Raw genomic sequence first — 18,858 nt, 5'->3', positions numbered from 1 at the left:
CCACTCTGTGTGAATATGTTCTTCCTATGTGTATGTGATTTATGTATGTATGCCTGTGAGGTGTATAAGTGTATAAGTGTATAAGGTACTGGATGACCTAAATTTCCCTCGGGATTAATAGTATCCATCCATCCATCGATCCATCTTCATCAAATAAGTTGTCCTGTGTAAAGTGTAATGTGTTTTCAACCATCATAAGCTCCTCAAAACACACCGTGAATATTTGAATATTTGCATTCCATCCAACATAGAGACAGATGCAACCAAACCAATTTTGCCTAATATGATGATAGCAATGACCATACCAAATCATGTGTGTATCTGAGCAACTTCATCCCCACCATTGCTATGAAGCTCCTTAACCACGACCAACACCATGCACGTTTTTGCATCACAAACGCCTCAAAAACAAGTGATTGCACACCAAAAAAAATATATAAATATACTGTAAATCCTCAAATAAAGACTGGGATTCTATTAGACGTCGGGCTTCAGATAGTAGCCGGGGTGTGGTCGATACGGACAAATAAAGGCCGGGCCCCGAATACAGGCCGGGGGTAAAATAAGGTAGCCTATTTTACTGTAGCCTACCAGTATGTCCATCAGCACAAAGTAGACATCACAATTGAATTGAATGCATTTCATAAATACATGTTCTCCTCATGTTTAATGTTGCTAATTTCATGGGCTGTTTGCGGTAAAAAAAGAAATTTTCCCACGTAGGCCTACTAGGTGAATTTGTTATTGTTCGTCTGGCAATTTGTTATTGTTTAGCCTAAATGCACGTATCGTACCCTATTGTTGTTTATCTGTAACGTTTTAGTTGGCTAGGTTACTTTTCCCAGAAGGGATCATAAAGCAGTAGACTATGGCACCAAGGCGAAACTTTGATTTAAGACTGACACTATGGTTTATTACCGATTCATTTCTAAATGGTTAGTCTACAGAAAGTTGATTAGCCTATAGGCCTACTGGTTTCATACCGGTAGCCTACCGGTAAATGGTTGCAGAAAGTGTTGAACGCCTATGCAATGAATGATATTAGCCTACTGTAATTATGCCCATTATTTTATTTAAATAATACAATTCTATAACAGAAGATAAGTAAGAAATAAAGGCCTGCCCCTAATACAAGCCTGCCCCAAATAAAGGCCTGTGCGCGGTGCAGCCTAAGTAAATAAAAGACCCGGCACCCAATTTGAGGATTTACGGTAGGCACAATATAGGGCCCTCGCACCTGATCGAATACGACCCATAACATTTGGTCATCAAACAATCAAACACACTTTTGACATAAAGATGGCATTATGCTCAATGCGTTCATAATTCTGTATAGTTTGAAGTTCATCATTTCATCCAGTATGCATAATTGTCACACCTCTGTTGTGTTTCACATACAACATTAATTACATCATTTTAGATTCTCAACCACGCTTATAGAATGCAGGCGAAATTCTGTATGGATGTGGTAATTATAGGTTTGCATGTATGGTTACTGTCTGGATGTGTTTGGTGAAGGTCATGAGTTTTGAAACATTAGAGGTATCAGATTTTTCTGTATGGAAGGCAGTGGTATAAACAGAACACAGCTGTGGGACTGAAACAGATGAATTCAGCAACTGATCTACACTTGAACAAATCAGATTGGTTTATTTCAGCCTGTTCATATACCTCTACATTTGATGGGATATTATGCAAGATTGAGTACAGTATTAAGAAGGAATAAGTTGCTTTTGAGAAATATGATGCAAAACAGTGGTCGAGCAGCTTTGGTCAGAGGATGGTTCACGTAGTTCAACAGCATGGACATGCCCACTTCCTATTTCTTCAGCTTGGACTCAAAATAAAGGAATTATACTTGGACCTGGATGAAGTTTTGTTTAAAGTGGACTTCCGCCCACGTGGTCTATCTCCTATCTTAAGGCCACAAGTAACGACCAAGTGTTCAGCATGTGAATAGAACAACTAATGAAGGGGTGGGTGTTTACTCTGTCCTACTGGTGCTGTGACAGAGATGTGTATACCTGAACAATTCACTTATTTTTGGTTATTTTTAAACAGTAATTGTATTAGACAGTGTTAATTGAAAGGAAAAGCCTTTAAGGTTTATGGCAACGCTGCTATCGTGTTGGTCTGATAATGTGGTGCGAAGGATTGGATTCCAGATTCCAGACAACGATGCAGCTGACTTCAGGGGGTTGAATGTTCTGTGATGATATTTTAATCTACATGGCAGACTTTTATCATGTCAGGTTTTGCTGTGGTGGGTCTCACAAACACACACACACACACACACACATATATGTATATATATTCATACCTCTGAACTTTTTGGGAGGATTTTCGAGGTCGCCTCCTGCTGGTTCCACAACACAGCGGTCATCTACAAGCCTAAAAGGAGAGAGTATTAAGCATGTAAATCTAATGGCACACAAAGCAATTAGGTCTCACCATTTGTGTGGACATATGTGTGTGAAACTGCAAGCAAGCTGAAGGCTAGTCTGTAACTTCAGTTGATATCAGGGCTGTCAAGAAACAACAATCTTTTATATGTCCATGCATGTCCATTAAAAACCTGAATTTGTACAATTTTACAATAAATGTTCTCCTTAGTCTCTCCTGGGCAACAGTGAGATTAAAAGTGACATTTAGTCTCATTTTCATATGGACCAAATGTCTCCTATGAAGTTAAAGGAGAGATCACAACAGGGTCACAAATTATGTTCAGTTTTTACTAAATGTTTAGACATCTCAATATTGCTTCCTCTGTTTCTCTCTGACATGACCTTGGTGTTTGGGGATGAGGCAAAGATGTTCACAATAAAGTCTACGTAACTAGCCTATGACAAGAAGACTGTTCAATAAAGTCTATGTAACGAGCCTATGACAAGAAGACTGTTCAATAAAGTCTACGTAACTAGCCTATGACAAGAAGACTGTTCAATAAAGTCTACGTAACGAGCCTATGACAAGAAGACTGTTCAATAAAGTCTACGTAACTAGCCTATGACAAGAAGACTGTTCAATAAAGTCTACGTAACGAGCCTATGACAAGAAGACTGTTCAATAAAGTCTACGTAACGAGCCTACGACAAGAAGACTGTTCAATAAAGTCTACGTAATTAGCCTATGACAAGAAGACTGTTCAATAAAGTCTACGTAACTAGCCTATGACAAGAAGACTGTTTAAAGCTCTTATGAAGAGGTGTAACAAGAGATCATTTTTGTCAATTATGGTAGATTTTTACAATAAAGTATCTCATCTCATGTCTGTCTCAAACTGTTTCTAATAAGGAATAATTTTAGGAGAAATATCTGATTAAACTAATACATAATTGAAACAATAACAAGATCTTTGAGACGGACATAGTTATTTTCATGTTATCTATACGTACATGCATTAGATATCGGCCATTTTACAAGCTTGAGCATTAACAAGAAAACTGTGAAGAAGCATTATACAAAATGGTGGTAAACCCTAAGCCACCATTAACCTAGATAACATCCCGTCGTAATTTGTTGAAGTAGGAAGAAACGGGAACCCAACATAATAGTAGCAAGTTGTCAAGGGGACACTGTTCCTTAATAACAGGCCATACTTCCTTAATAATAGGCGTGACATAAGGAAAGTAGCATAACATAACATAACATAACATAACATAAGAAGAGTTAAGACTATAATAATTGTAACACTTCCTTGTAACAGCAGATGCTTCATGAACTGCCTCCCTTTGTTGATCCTCAAAAAAGGCATTACTACTCAACGGACCTCCGAACTCAGACTCTTCTTAAAGAAACTTTATTTTATAACTAGTTGAAGAAATGATCCACAACAAGACCTACAATTTTCCTATAGGAAGCCACTGCTAATAGGGAATTCAAATACCATAAAGGGGCACACCTAGTCCACAATGATGTGTAGATAGGTGAAATGTCACCAAAAACAATGGCAGTTAATGTCACCAAGAACAATGCTAGTTAAAAATACTACAAATACTAGATAAAACATTTGATTACATGCATTGGACAGACAATGATTTAGTGAAATGTGCATTTAATAAATCAATCTCACCAACAATAAATACATTAATGCCATGAATAAAAAATAGATTAATAATACATACATTTCAGATCATCACCTGATTACATTCAACATGCAATTAGAACTCTGCGCAACATCAGAATTAACCCACTCCTTGTTGTTTACCTGACAAGACTACAACAGAATTCATGTCAAAACTACAAGCCGCACTTGCCTCAGCTCTTACTGCTAGCACTGAAGGTAGCGTAAGCACATCTCAACCTCATATTGACCTAATAACACAGGACTAGAAAGAAAATGGTACTCCCCAAACTTGAGGTATTTCACCTTGCATAGAAGGATATCCTTGTAAGCTAAATCAACCATTGATTGAAAACGATAAAAGCAACCCAAGGTTTGTCTTTGTGACAGAGCGCAATGTGTCTGTCACGCAAAGCGGAGGTTTCCCGCCAGATCATGACCATTGATTAAAAGATACGTTCTTATGGACACAAATAAGGAACGATTGATTATGTTGTTCGGGTTGCTTAGATGTTATACTATGTGTGATTAACACTGGGTGAACTTGGAGATGACCGGGGGATATATGTTTTGTCTGTAGCTATAACCCAAAGGAAGAAAGATGCGTTGCACGCAAGTTTAGTTTCAGTGTAGGGTTAGACATTTCTGCAGCAGTCTATCGTTTACACAGTCACCAATGTGGTTAGCTAGTACCTACTAGTAGTTAATATTCACGGGAGAAAAGAGTACAGACTACCATCTTCTCTTTGGCCTAGGAACTCACAACTGACCGTTTATTCAGCGCATGCTCACAATAGCATTCCAGTGCACGCAGGCACACATGTTCTATGTTCTAATGTGACGTCATTGCATAGGCTATTTAACATGGCTTTGCTATATTATTAAATATGCTCAACACTCCCACTCAAAGACATGTGTATAGCTTTATATAGTGGTAAATAGAAACCAAAAATACATAACTCCAAAATAAAACATTTACATCTGTCAGTTCACATTACTCTCCAAACAAATATCCCTTGAAACTCTCAAACTTAGCCTTTGTCACTGGCTTGGTAAGTACATCAGCTACCATGTCTGCAGTAGGACAGTATTCTATAGATATTTTCCCTTCTGCGTGTGCAGAAAGTACAAAGTGATACTTTATATCTATGTGTTTGCTTCTCTGTCTGCATTCTGGGTTCTTAGATAAATCGCCCCCTGGTTGTCCTCATATATCTTGACTGGTACATGCTGGTTACTACTATCAATCCCTTTAAGTAGTTGTACAAGGTACATACTCTCTTGAGTAGTGGCTGCTAGTGCCATATACTCAGCTTCGCAGGTGGATAATGCCACCGTTGGCTGTTTCCTACTCTTCCATGATATAACTGGACCATTCTCAGTTAAGCTGAAACAGTATCCACTTGTGCTCCTCCTATCATCCTTATCAGCTGCCCAATCAGCATCACTATATCCCTCCAGCTGTAGTAGGCTTTCCTCACATTTCTGGTAGTGTAGTTCTTGATCCATAGTACCCTTTAAGTACCTCAGTATGTGTTTTGCTGTAGCCCAATGCTGTTGCTTTGGTTCTACTAGGTATTGAGATAGTTTACTAACAACCCAGCTCAGGTCAGGTCTGGTACATGTCATAAGGTACCTACTATCTCTCTATATCCTGTTGAATCAATAACTTCACCCTCACTGTCGAAGTTTAACTTTTGCTCACATGGGGTGGATCTCGGTTTGCATTCAGACATTCAAATTTCGCTAATATCTTCTCTACGTGTCTCTTTTGAGTCATTTTGATCTCTCCCTCACTCTGTCTGAAATCGATACCCAGGAAGTGTTTAAGTAGACCCATATCTTTCATCTTAAACCTTCTCTTCAACATTTCTTTTAAATCACTGAGTAAGGTGTTGTAACTCGCTGCTATGATTAAGTCATCTACCCATACTAACAGAATCACTTTCTCCTTCTCAGATTTTCTGCTGTAGACACAATGATCAGAATAATTTTGCACAAAACCATTCTCTGTAAGGTGATCATCTGGCTTTACAAGTCTCAGCTCCATCTGGGCTCTCTTCACTGCATATACCCAGTGACCTCCCACTGCTTGTTTGCCTCTTGGCAGTGGGGTCAGAGTGAAAGTCTCATTCTCTGTCAAAGAATTAATCTCCTCTGTCATCGCGTCAGCCCACATTTTTGACTTCTTAGAGTCCATTGCCTCTTTAAGTGTTCTAGGTACATCATAAGCTACTCTGTAGAAATAATCTACATTTTCACTTTCGTCATTACACTCAGCTTTACACTGGTACTCTTTTAAGTATTCTGGGGCCTTTCTCTGTCTCGTAGGGTATCTCTTTTCTCCCTCTTCTCTCTGAGTACTATCTGTCTGGCTCGGACCTGCCTCAGCAGTCTCCTCAACATTGGACTCTTCCTCTTCCTCGTGACCTCGTTGCCCCACTAGTCTTCATCACGTTGTCTTCTTCAACATTCACCTCACTCTTCCCATATTTTTCAGTACTCTCGTAACTTCGCAGTTTTGTTTTAAACTCGCCGAACGTTACAGTGTCACTTGTCTGAGTGATGTACACGACGAATGGCTTGTATGAATCAGGTAGCCCTTTTACTACCATAGCCATCTGAAGCCCATCACTAATATGCTCGTCTGCTCTTCTCAATGACGTGAATATAGTCTCTGCTCGGATAATATAGTCAGTGACCGTTTCATTGCTAGCCTTATGGAGCGAGGAAAGTTCACAATACAAACTCACAACGCGGGGCTTGTCCTTTCCCGCATAGTGCTCGCGAAGAATATTCAGTGCTTTTCTTCCATCACGTTTCGCGTCCCTCATTACCAATGACAAACTATTGTTATCTAGACATTGCACTAGTTCTGCATATGCCTCACCGTTCTTTTCCTCATCTTCCACGAGAGCTTCTTCGTCATCCTCATCTATCTCCGGGTCTTTCAAGATAACTTCTCTGAGGCGACGTAACTTCATGTGCGCGAGGAACCTCGTTTCCCAGAGCTCGTAACTTTTCTCTTCACCGTCGAATAAAAGTCTGAACCACCTTTGGCCTGAATGACTGGGCCCATAACCTGTAGGGTTAGACATTTCTGCAGCAGTCTATCGTTTACACAGTCACCAATGTGGTTAGCTAGTACCTACTAGTAGTTAATATTCACGGGAGAAAAAAGTACAGACTACCATCTTCTCTTTGGTCTGGGAACTCACAACTGACCGTTTATTCAGCACATGCTCACAATAGCATTCCAGTGCGCGCAGGCACACATGTTCTATGTTCTAATGTGACATCATTGCATAGGCTATTTAACATGGCTTTGCTATATTATTAAATATGCTCAACATCAGTTTAACGATCTTTTATTTATGTGAAACAGTACCATCGTAAGTACCATAGGAGAATTGTATTGTTAATAAGATCAATCTGAATATGACAAAAATACCAAAGAAAATAAGAACTTATTAATTTCATTGAATCGTTTTTTAATAGTTTCTAGTGTATGTAAGATAAGCATATCATTTTGTAATAGATTGCTACTATTTTTCCCACAAATAATACCTACCATGATGGAGATAAGTTTGCCTTTTCAAGCGCATATACTGTATAGCATTAGACACTCTCAACAATCTAGTACCTGTTCTTCTCTGAACACAAGCGTATTTGAGCGGCGTAAATTAGAGTCTGACACTTCTGTTAGGCTCAGTGCTGGGGGGGGGGGGGGGGGGGGGGGGCAGTCAATTTATACATAAATTTGTCTACGGGCTCGGCTACGGGCCCCCACGACCCATGGGCCCAGGTGCAACCGCACCTGCTGCACCCCCTATAATTGCGCCCCTGCATGTATGTATGTAATGTATTATGCCAGTATGTTTAGAAGGAGGAAATACCGTGCTAATTGATTTACGCACATTCAATGGTTAGGGCCAGTGTTTGAAATATGTGCAGTACAGCTCATTGGGCATTGTCCCAGTTTGTGTTTCCTTTTGATTCAGTGTTGTTTTTTGTCTATGTTCAACCTGCCGGTAACCTACTTCAAAAATAAAGAAAACTATTTTTTGGAAGATCCGTTTGCATTCGTCCATCCTTCAGTTCTGACCAAAACCAAGCGCTTGGACACACTCCTTTACAGTCTTTAACACCATTTCTAGACTAACAAAAAACAATCAAACATTCCTATACGATTTGTATGACTGCACGGCATTAACTTCCATTGCTATGCTGATGACATCCAACTTTACCTATCCATGAAACCTGACCAAATTGAACCGCTACCCAAGCTTGGCTGCAAGATGTAAAGGCATGGATGACTAACAACTCCCTGCTCCTTAACTCGATACAGAGGTTTTGCTTGTAGGCCCTAAAAAATTGAGAATGACATTGTCTAGCCGTCTAACCACACTCGATGGCATCTCGTTAACAACCAAAACTAGTACTAACCAAGACCTCCTACTTGACTCACACATAAAACAGATCTCAAAGATATTATTTTTTCATCTCCGCAATATTGCCCTATAAGTCCTATCCTATAATAAGTCCTATCCCTCTAAGACAGTGGTTCCCAAACTTTTTACAGTCCCGTACCCCTTCAGACATTTAATTTCAGCTCATTTTGTTCACCCAGAGGTAGATTGATGGCTTAAAATGAGTGAATAATATGTGCCACAAGTGACCCAAACCTTCTAAGGTTGTTGTTTGCCAGCCATCAACAGAACAGAAGACTAAAAAAACATTATTTGCAGGCGATTGGGAAGATGAGCGAATTCATTTGACAGGCTACGGAGGTCTGTGTTGAATAGGGGGGCGTGGCCGGAGCGGAGTTCAGCACAGACGTGACATTTTCTCTTGTTTTCTAATTAATGCTTGTTCATCGTTGCGATCGTTGTTGTGTTTATAAGAAAGAAATACAGCCTTGCAGGAAAAAATACAGGGGAATTTGGGCGATTTTGATGCACAAAATGATGTTTCCGTCTGAAAGTTGCAATTCTGTTTCAAACGGTAAATTCTGCGAATTCCGTCCGTTTTCTGTTATCGTGGACATTTTCTCCCCGCGTATCCCCTGAACCACTTCCCGTACCCCAGTTTGGGAACCGATGCTCTAAGACACAGAAAAACTAATCCACGCTTTTATTAATTCACGACTAGACTACTGTAATGCTTTCCTGTAGCAATAACGTAGTAAAGAGCCTCCAATTTATACAGAACGCTGCTCACTAGAACTAAAAAATATAAACATATCTCACCTGTACTTGCCTCTCTGCACTGGCTCCCTGTCAAAAGTAGAATTGATTTCAAAGTACTCCTAACATACAAAGGCCTAAATGGCTTAGTTGTCCCTTACTGTCCACCAAGACCACTTTGTTCCCGGACTGCAGGTCTCTTTTCCCAGAAGGAAGAACCTGCCCCTCTGCGCATCGGGGGAGACCTCACATGGACTGTAAACACAACATCTCTGGTGAAGAAGGCACAGCAGTGGCTATACCTCCTGAGGACACTGAAGAGAACCCCAGGTTTCCATCAAAATATTTCCATCAAAATATCAAAATGTCGTATAGACACGATAAGGTACCCCATTAGGACTGGACCCAATGCACAATCTCTCGCATTTCTCTCTACCTGGGTGGGCCATCCTCCATTGGCCCGGTAACCCAGTAACACAAGTTCCACATGCCTCTGATTGTCATGATGTACATGATGGAGGTACTCCTCCAGGTCCTTTCTTTTACTTTCCGTTTTCTGTTGAGTGAATAAAGACTTCACACACTTAAATAAGTGTAGCCAGTCTCTCTGCAGTACACTAATACCTTCTCTCTGTTCACCATCTGCTTGCTTCCATTGCTTCTTCAGCTGCCTCCTCTCTCGAATCAGCCTTTCTATTTCAACCTGCCAACTTGACTTGGCTTAACCTTGCTTTTCCTTCCTAGCTTTTTAACAAACTCCATATCTTTCCATGCCTATCGTAGGTGACCTCACCCTCATGCAGTTCAATTTACTCTCAGCGGATGTCTGTATATATATATATATATATATATATATTATGTACATCTACCAAATGCAGGCTATGTACAACACCTGTTGTTTCCCTTCCCCTTCTGCCACACAACCATCCCCCCCATCCCCCCTTCCTATCTCCACCCGGCCGACCTCAAGCAGATGGGTTCCCCCTTATGTGCCGTGGTTCTGCTTAAGGTTCCTCCCTGACTGAGAGGGAGTTTTTTCTTGCCCGTGTTGTTATTGTGCTTGCACTAAGGGGGTTCAGGCTCTGGGCTCTGTAAAGACAATTGTATTGTTATGGCGCTATATAAATAAAATTCAATTGAATTGAATTGAATTTTTTCTTTTCAACCATTGCCTTGTGCTTGCTCTAAGGGATCAGACCTTGGGCCCTGTATCTCTATTGTTAATGGCACTATAGAAATCAATAAAATGGAATTGCTAGACCTTTCACTGGAGAGAAATCTGTCTGTAATTCCTACCAACTCTCGAACTAACTTCTGAATGACATCAAAGCTGTTGCTGGATTATATATTGTACCTCACTGGAACTGTTGACAAAAGTCTTGCCATTCTGGAAATGCTTGGACCCAGTCAAGTTATCATAACAATTTGGCCTTCAGAACCTCAGGCCTTTACATCTGCACATTTTTTACACATCCATCTTATCATCTACAAGAAAAGAGTTTGTTTACTGTCTGATATTACCTCATAATCTGTGAGTGGTCGTAAGGCTTTGGCCCATTGGTGCATAGAGGGTTCCAAAGCAATCACCTTGATCACTGCCATTAGTAGATCATTGACGATTCTAAAAAGCCATTTCTATGGAATGGGGTGGATAAAATCCTGACTGAAATATTTTCAATATCATTTCAAATCTCCAGCAGTAATTTTATCCCCCTGAGCATTGTCGGAAATGCAAAGATCCAATCCATTATTCACACCCCATTAACACACCAACGTGAGAATAATAACATTTCCATAAACCTTTCCTTCCAATGAATACACTGACAAATAAAAGTGAAATGCAAAGTATGTACATCTCTCAGTCACAGCACTAGTAGGACACTGTAAATAGCCACCCCGTTAGCTGTTCTATTCACATGCTAAAGACTGGATGAGTAAGTTTAAATATTTCTATCACACTAGGAGATTTAAAGTGGCATTATGTAGGAATTGTACTTCAGGGTTATGGTTAGGATTAGCAGTTTTACCTTAAACTAACAGCTTAAAAAAATTGGGGCGCTACAATGATGTTTAATATGGAGAATCACCATACCAGGGTCCGTAGGCATTTTACTGCGTTATGTAGGATTGCCTGAAGCCGCCTGGTTACTACTGTCTGCCGTACTAGTAATTGGCTTATTTGCCGTCTTGCTTTGTCTTGTGTTACACTTGCTTGATGTTTGACTGTGTTAGGAAAGTTGTTGACTCACTAGTGTCATAGTGTCAAAGTAAGCAAATTTCAAGTGGTTTCGCTAGATTTAGCCGCTAACATCTCGTTAGCGATTAGCAATTCCTACATAATGCCACTTTAAAATAACGTGTGCATTAGGTAGTGTTACGTGGACAGTCAGGCGCATTTTTTCAGTTTTCGCTGTGTGTGTTGAGCCGTTAGGCTATGCCTTAGCCTATGCCTACTCACACAGTATAATGCATCTGGACGGTTATGGACTGTAATTAATGGACTGTAATATAGTTTATATGGCAAATAGTGTGGTGATTTCTGTACAATAGTAGTCTTCCCTTGGCTTTGTCTTTTGTCTTGGCCTAGTGTTGTGTTGATGTATGATGGGGAGGGTGTTAAAGCAGCAATAAGGAGTTCTGTTCCAAAACTAGCAAGCTAACTACCTAAAAGGCAAAAACCTTGCAAACACCACCAACAGCCAAGTTGACACTGATATAAGCTTGCCAACACACTAACTGGTGTCTTTTGGCAGTATAGCTGGGTATTCCAGCCCGGTAAACAGAACTAGATAGGGCATATTCTGGATGGCTAGTGGGAAAGACACAGGTGTTTATCTGTTCTTCACATGACCATATGCTATCCAAATGAATTTGAGGATGGTACCCAAACTAGTTGCCTATAAACCCATACCTCAAAAAGTGTCAAATTGTTGCCTAGTGTTACTTTAACAGCCCTCCTCTGCGTATGCATGGATCAAGTCCATTAGCCCTCCCATTGATACCTTTTGACAATGGGTCATAAATATTAGATGGCCATTTATTTGTTCATATGAATCGAGTGATTAAGAACTTTTATGCTTATAGCATACCTGAGACCTAGATAATTACCTAACGTGACCAAAATAGTTCATCTATTAGAATGCTCTTCACTTGAATACATGCAGGTACGGGGCTAGGACACCACCTGTGGCATGTAACGTGGACTTTCTCCAAGACACTGTAGCTCACTGGCACATGCAGAGTCAAAGCCAGAGACTATACAACAGTGCAGTCCTCCCTCTGAAGGAACACATCCTTAAGACCCGTCACAAAGAGAAGGTGCATGATCTAAAACTATGAATGCACCCAGCATGTGACAGTATGTAACATACAAACAAACTATGTACAGGCCTTAACAACACAAAGCCAGCTAACTATTTACAACTGTACACCCCCCTAGACAGAAGGCAAAATGCCACATCTGAGAAAATGAGGGTAAATAGTATGCAGTAGTGAGAGCATGCATCAATTCAGTGGTCATCGATCAGCAACCTCATTTCATTGGCTCCTTTCTGTTCATCTCCATTTTTTCAACCTGTTTTACTTCATTCCTCTTACAATAATAGTCAGTGCTGTCAGTTCTGTCACTCAGGGTTTCACTCACTAGAGGGAATTTAAAATTCAAGTGTCAAATTAACAGGTATGCACATTTATCAGTGACCGAATTAGGAAAGACCCAAATCCTTCATTATCAGATCGACTCACAGTGCAATAACATGATCATTTGTAGTCACAGTGCAATAATATGATCATTGGTTAAAGCAGAATTATTCTATTTCTCTTAGAAGTAGGTGTAATCCAAATTACCTCTATATCTCTTAAAAGCAGGTGTAATAATCCAGATTACCTCTATTTCTCTTAAAAGCAGGTGTAATCCAGATTACCTCCATTTCTCTTAAAAGCAGGTGTTATCCAGATTACGCATCTAATGCGTGCATAGGAGTAGTGCAAACACCATTCATTTCTCAATTGTACCCTGTTAAAGTAACGCTATGGAGTTTCTGGAGCCGCCAGGTAGGGGGCTACTTTCTGCTGGACTATTCAGTAATTTATTTGCTGTCTTGCTTTGTCTTGTGTTGCACTTGCTTGATGTTTGACGCGAGAGCACTTATTACTAGCATCCATGTCCAAGCGTGTTATAACAAGCTTGCTAACATTCAACCTGATTTACTTCATTCTGTCTTGCTGGCGGCCAAACTTGAATTTGCTCACTTTGTTTATGACAAACTAGCAGGTCAACAACTTTCCTAACACAGTCAAACATCAAGCAAGTGCAACACAAGACAAAGCAAGACAGCAAATAAGTTACTGAATAGTCCAGCAGAAAGTAGCCCCCTACCTGGCGGCTCCAGAAACTCCATAGTATTGCTTTAAAAGCAACCTTTTCTCTCTTTTTGGGTGGGGTAGGGGGTAATGTTTTTATTTTGATTAGAATCAGGGGTCCAGACTGATTTGGTTCAGATTATTAGGGGTCCAAGCAGCGTAGGAACCCGTTTGTTTTGGTTCTGATGTTATTTTTCTCCAGTTTGGACAGCAAAAAAAATGTAACGCATAGAAACATCAAAATTGGCGAGTGGGTTGCAAATTCAATCCACTACCCTGGCACTTAAAAATAAACTGTGGTGCTAAAAGATGTTTCTGTGATAAAATGGATTCTTTTTTAGCATAGTCAACTTAATATAGGCTACAGAATAGTTTTAGCTTTGTCAACTATGGCAGCTTATCTTCTTCGTTGATAAAAAAAAATCTGTCAGTAGCATACCATATTGCAGCCAGTATCTGACAAAGGAATTCATTTTCTACATGCAAACTTTTTTTCTCCCTCTCTCTCTCTCTCTCACACACACACACACTCTCTCTCACACACACAGTCTCTCTCTCACACACACACACACTCTCTCTCTCACACACTCTCTCTCTCTCACACACTCTCTCTCTCTATCGCTCTCTCTCTCTCTTAATTGTCATTAGAGTGTTTCTCCTTTTATGGCAATAAAAACGTTCTTAAAAAAACGTGAGCCTGACATGCCTCAGTCCCCAGATGGTTAACACAGTTTTCAGATAAAACAAACATTTTTGTGTTAGTGTCTAGCCGTTAATTTCTTATTTCTTGCATTCAAACCTATGAGTACTATCTAACCTACAGCCATCCTTATTGGGGAACATTTTTATTTTTGACTTGCATACTATTCCTTTTTTATGTTCATTTTAATAATGATCACCTGCGCTACGAAACTGAGTCATGCCCATCACACTCATCTCACGCATTCTCAAGCCTGTGTGAATGACAATAATCAATTACAGAAACATGGATTCAGCCTCTTACTGTAAGAAATACATAGGAATGTTTTTCTTAGGGGAACTTTAAATATATGTTTCGGGAAACACACGTAGAAAAGTAAACAACTTCAGTAAGAATCTTCTTAAAACGCTAAATCGTTACTGGGAAACCCTCTCCAGGGTAGGATATTCTCTGGAAGCATCCCATATGTTGTGGAATTTTGTCAATAGCGATTGCTATGCCATAAATGGCTTTATTTCAAGAACATCAACTTGCGGAATTTTCAAACGCAGAGTGGCCTTCAAGATAAGTAAGATTTAGCCTATAATCACTGGGTAAAAGCAGAGTCAGCTGGCATCACAGACCGACAAATACACGAATAAATATGATGCTCAATCATATAGCCTAAACTATGTGCTAATTCGCGATATTATTTGGATGTTATCTCAAGTAACCGCTCTACAGAACTAAGCCAATTGATTTTATATTTATTTCTATTTATTGATAAATTGTAACAATTGTATAATACAAACAAAACATCCACATACATCATTACAATAGCCTACACGGGTTTAAAGAACGAAATGGAACGAAACACTAACATTTATGATCAATCTTTGTAAAGTTTAAGTTCTATGTATATTTGTGTCCATATTACTGATCATGAATAGATGAGATAGACGTAGCACAATTATCTACAAACATAAATAAATAACAACATTTTGCGATTTAAAATGGCATATTTCAGTAAGGTTTACAGTTATGCTGTGAACCCTTTTGTTGCAAACACTGGATGAGTAATAAGCCGTTGGTATAGGTTGAAGACACACTTATAGGCACGTCGAACTGGTTCAGGTGATGATCGGATTAAGAATAAGGCTTGGCATTTGTTAAGCGCCGACAATTACTTTACCTGATGTAATAACCTATTTGGCTGGCGGGTCTGGCACGCTTTCAACCGACAGTAAGCTACACAGCACTGGCCGACTGCAGCCTATACACTTTGTGAAACCCATTGTAAGGCTGTGCCATAGGCTATTTAAGCCACAAAGTTACCGGTGTCAAATTCTCCCTTGGCAAATAAGATGTACGCATATGCACTGTGCATGATTTCAAAGCAATTACAAGGAGTTCCATCAAAGTTTATTTAAAAAAAAAATACGGCAAGACACTTACCCAAGTGTACTTATGAAGCCATTCACCGTGCCCTCCGCATAAAGGGAAACGATATCCCCGATATGTAAAAAACTCGACATTGAGTCAGACATTTTCAGTGTCTCTTCTGAAAACTCTGAAGTGCATTCGAGGAAGGCAGTAACATTGTCCGTCTTCTCTCTGGGGCACCAACATTATCTCATTAATCTTCCTGGCGCGAGAGTTGTCCCGCTTTTGCATAATCATGAACATGTAAATGATCTCAACTGCTCGGTTTTTCAAAGGAAGGCTTACATCATCGTTCAATTTAAATACTCAAATAATCTGCGGTTGCTGAGGCGGTCAGGTTACTCCTGTATAGACTACTTAGCCGTGCTGTCACAAACCAGGAAGTTGTGGTACCCGTGATTATACAATGAATAGTGTTTACACTTTGACTACAATACTACTACAGTTGATAACCGATACAAAAGCGGTCATCAGCTAGGCATGAGCAATCTAATCGTCACCAGAGAGGTTGCACATTAAGACTTATTTCAGGTTTGTTGACCCTGTCATTCCTTTCTTTGGCATTTGGCATATTGCATGTAGGCTAGGCTACTTAAAAGGGGGAAATCTATGTAAGGCCCAGCTCAAGAATGACAAGAAAAATTAGCCTAATCAAAGCCTATGTCTGTTCTTTGACAAATTTAACCCAAACAATTGATTAACTAATGTGATGGCCTTGACTTAATGGAAATTTGGGAAAGGAAAATGAAAGAAAATTGCAAAAACAAGCATACTATTTTTCTGGAGTTTTTCTGGACTAGCGGCTACTATTTAACCTTTTTACTAAAGCACTAAAGCTAGGGTAGACTATTTGTTTTAGAAGCATATTTTGTCATAATTCTTGAAATTCTCTTTACATCAACATCAATTTTTTTTCTGTCCGATTCTACCACAAGACTGTGTGATCTGCCTCTGAATGTCATTGTCCAATCAGGCTAAAGTTGTGCTTCAAATGGTCCCGCCCCTTTTTAGGGCGATTTTGGCCGAAATGAAAATCGCCCCATACTTCTGTCATAGACTAAACAAAACGATTTTTTTTTACAAAACAGGGCTCTCAATGCAATCTCTATGGCTTCCGGGAGGGCTCGCCCCATCGTGCTTTCGTCATAGTAACTGCGTATAAGGACGTCATACGGCTTTGATCAAGTCACATTCTGTCAAGATGGTTAACGTTCAGTGCAACAACTGGATTCGCTCTTTGAAAGAAACTCCTTATAGTCGGCGTACTCATGAAGATAAATTGACAACAAAAGAATTAGGACCTATTAGGGAAATGGCTAGCAGGCTGTGAATGCTGTCAGTTTTCTATACCACTGTCACTTTTCATAGGTTTCACAGTGTGAATGTTCGCTACTTGCACTAACACTGAGTTATTTTCTATGTGATGACTTATTTTGCTTTTGTAAGCCAATTCTTTCAAGATCAGTCAATAAATATTGTTGGTTATGACTTATATGTTGCCCCCTTCTTTATGTTTTTACTGGACATATCATGTGTCCTGTTAAGCTATTTTACATCATACAACATTTGAGCAATGTGAATAATGAGTGGGATAATTTATTGTGGAGCCACATCATTTTTGCTTATGAAGGCTCCTGGATGCAACTTTCTCCCATAGCTTTCCACCTGTAACTATAGCTACTCTATGTAGCTAGAGGGGAAATCTTTCTGTGAATAAAAAAATATTTAATAATATTTTTTTTAATCATAAATGTACTTGAGTAATAGTGAAAAATATTCTGCATTGTAAATACTAAAACAACAATTAATTGGAAAAAGTACTTGAGTATTTGTACATGTTGAGTAAATGTAGCATGTTGCTACCCACCTCTGTATGTAACATAAGGCGAGCACAAAGGTGTGTGGTGTGACTTATTATGGTGGGCCAGTCTCTTCTTCGTCCCAGGCCAACCCCAGACAGATCAATATTCCTGTGTGTTTGTATTTCTTCACCTTGTATGAACTGTAAACTAAATGTATCAATGGTAGAAGTAAAAAGTCAATATGCAAACAATTCAAAGGAATATTAGAGCCCATTATCTTTTTAGGGGAAAGCAGGGCATGTTGTCACAGTTTTCAGTTAATCTCACAATGACTGCAAATCATACATCATAATGGGGAAAAAGCCTACATCTCACACATTCTCACACCTCTACTATTCTGCCACAATGACATCATTATTCTGGAGGCTTAGACAGAAAGACAGAGCAGGAAATGGAAATGTGCTGGGGCAGGACCTCTCTGTGAAGAGACAGCAAAGGATACAGGACCTCTCTGTGAAGAGACAGCAAAGGATACATGACCTCTCTGTGAAGAGACAGCAAAGGATACATGACCTCTCTGTGAAGGGACAGCTAAGGATACATTTAGGACACTTTGTGTCTTTGCGTTTGTGTTTTGTTTGGTGTGTTCATGTTTCTCAGTGCATGTCTGCAGAAGGTGGCCCCAAAACAAAATATGTAAGGGTTACAGACTACAGCAATTGATACTACACACTCATATACATATACATATATGATGGTCATATTCATATGTGATGTTCATATACATATGTGAGTACCAAAACATTTACATTTCACTAATGGTGTACAGTGTAACGCTATAGATTTAACACGATAGATTTAAACAATGTCTTCTCATAACGATTCCAGACAAAGATTTTGGAAAACATTTGAAATATCTTGCCAAGCATTAACATCCTGAGATCTTGCCACTTGCCCAAATCTTTCCTCACAAAGGCTAAGCTATATTGACCCATAACAGAGCTCTGAGGGTAGGATTGCTCCTATAACCATAAAAGGTGCCTTTCTTAATTACACAACATATGGTCTCCTATCTAGCTATTATGCCTGAAGCTAGAATTTTCCAGGTCACTGTCTCTTATAATCCAGGTTCTATGCTAGCACCATGTATGGTTAACTTGAAACTAACTTTGGCATTGTTTCTTATACATGCTAACACTGGAAACACATAACTGGATCACTTTAATGCTTTCCTACACATGTGCCGTACCAGTGTCAGTATTAGAGTAGAGGGGCCCCTGAGGGAATCCATCCAACACTATGTATGACACTTAAATGCACTCA

At 39.6% G+C, this 18,858-nt stretch overlaps 1 protein-coding gene across 2 annotated transcripts in view; it reads right to left on the bottom strand.

Moving 5' to 3' along the window:
- itpr3 (inositol 1,4,5-trisphosphate receptor, type 3) overlaps window positions 1-18,042 on the bottom strand; it is a 143,640-nt gene extending 125,598 nt beyond the window's left edge. The window contains exons 1-2 of one of the 2 annotated variants that reach the window (XM_031566798.2): window positions 17,601-18,042; window positions 2,321-2,391 (exon numbers count right to left, since the gene is read on the bottom strand). Coding sequence is in view for 1 of the 2 variants with exons in the window: in XM_031566797.1 (XP_031422657.1) it covers window positions 2,321-2,391; window positions 15,746-15,837 (163 nt within the window). In the remaining variant the exon portion in view is untranslated. Of the gene's footprint in view, window positions 1-2,320; window positions 2,392-15,745; window positions 16,262-17,600 lie in introns of those variants that run through there. The other variant, XM_031566797.1, reaches the window with a different exon arrangement.
- Window positions 18,043-18,858: the final 816 nt, after the last annotated feature.

The sequence above is a fragment of the Clupea harengus genome, chromosome 4 (genome assembly GCF_900700415.2).
Source record: "Clupea harengus chromosome 4, Ch_v2.0.2, whole genome shotgun sequence".
Taxonomy (NCBI): domain Eukaryota; kingdom Metazoa; phylum Chordata; class Actinopteri; order Clupeiformes; family Clupeidae; genus Clupea; species Clupea harengus.
Note: the sequence above shows the minus strand (reverse complement) of the source record. Positions and strands in the feature narration are given on the sequence as shown.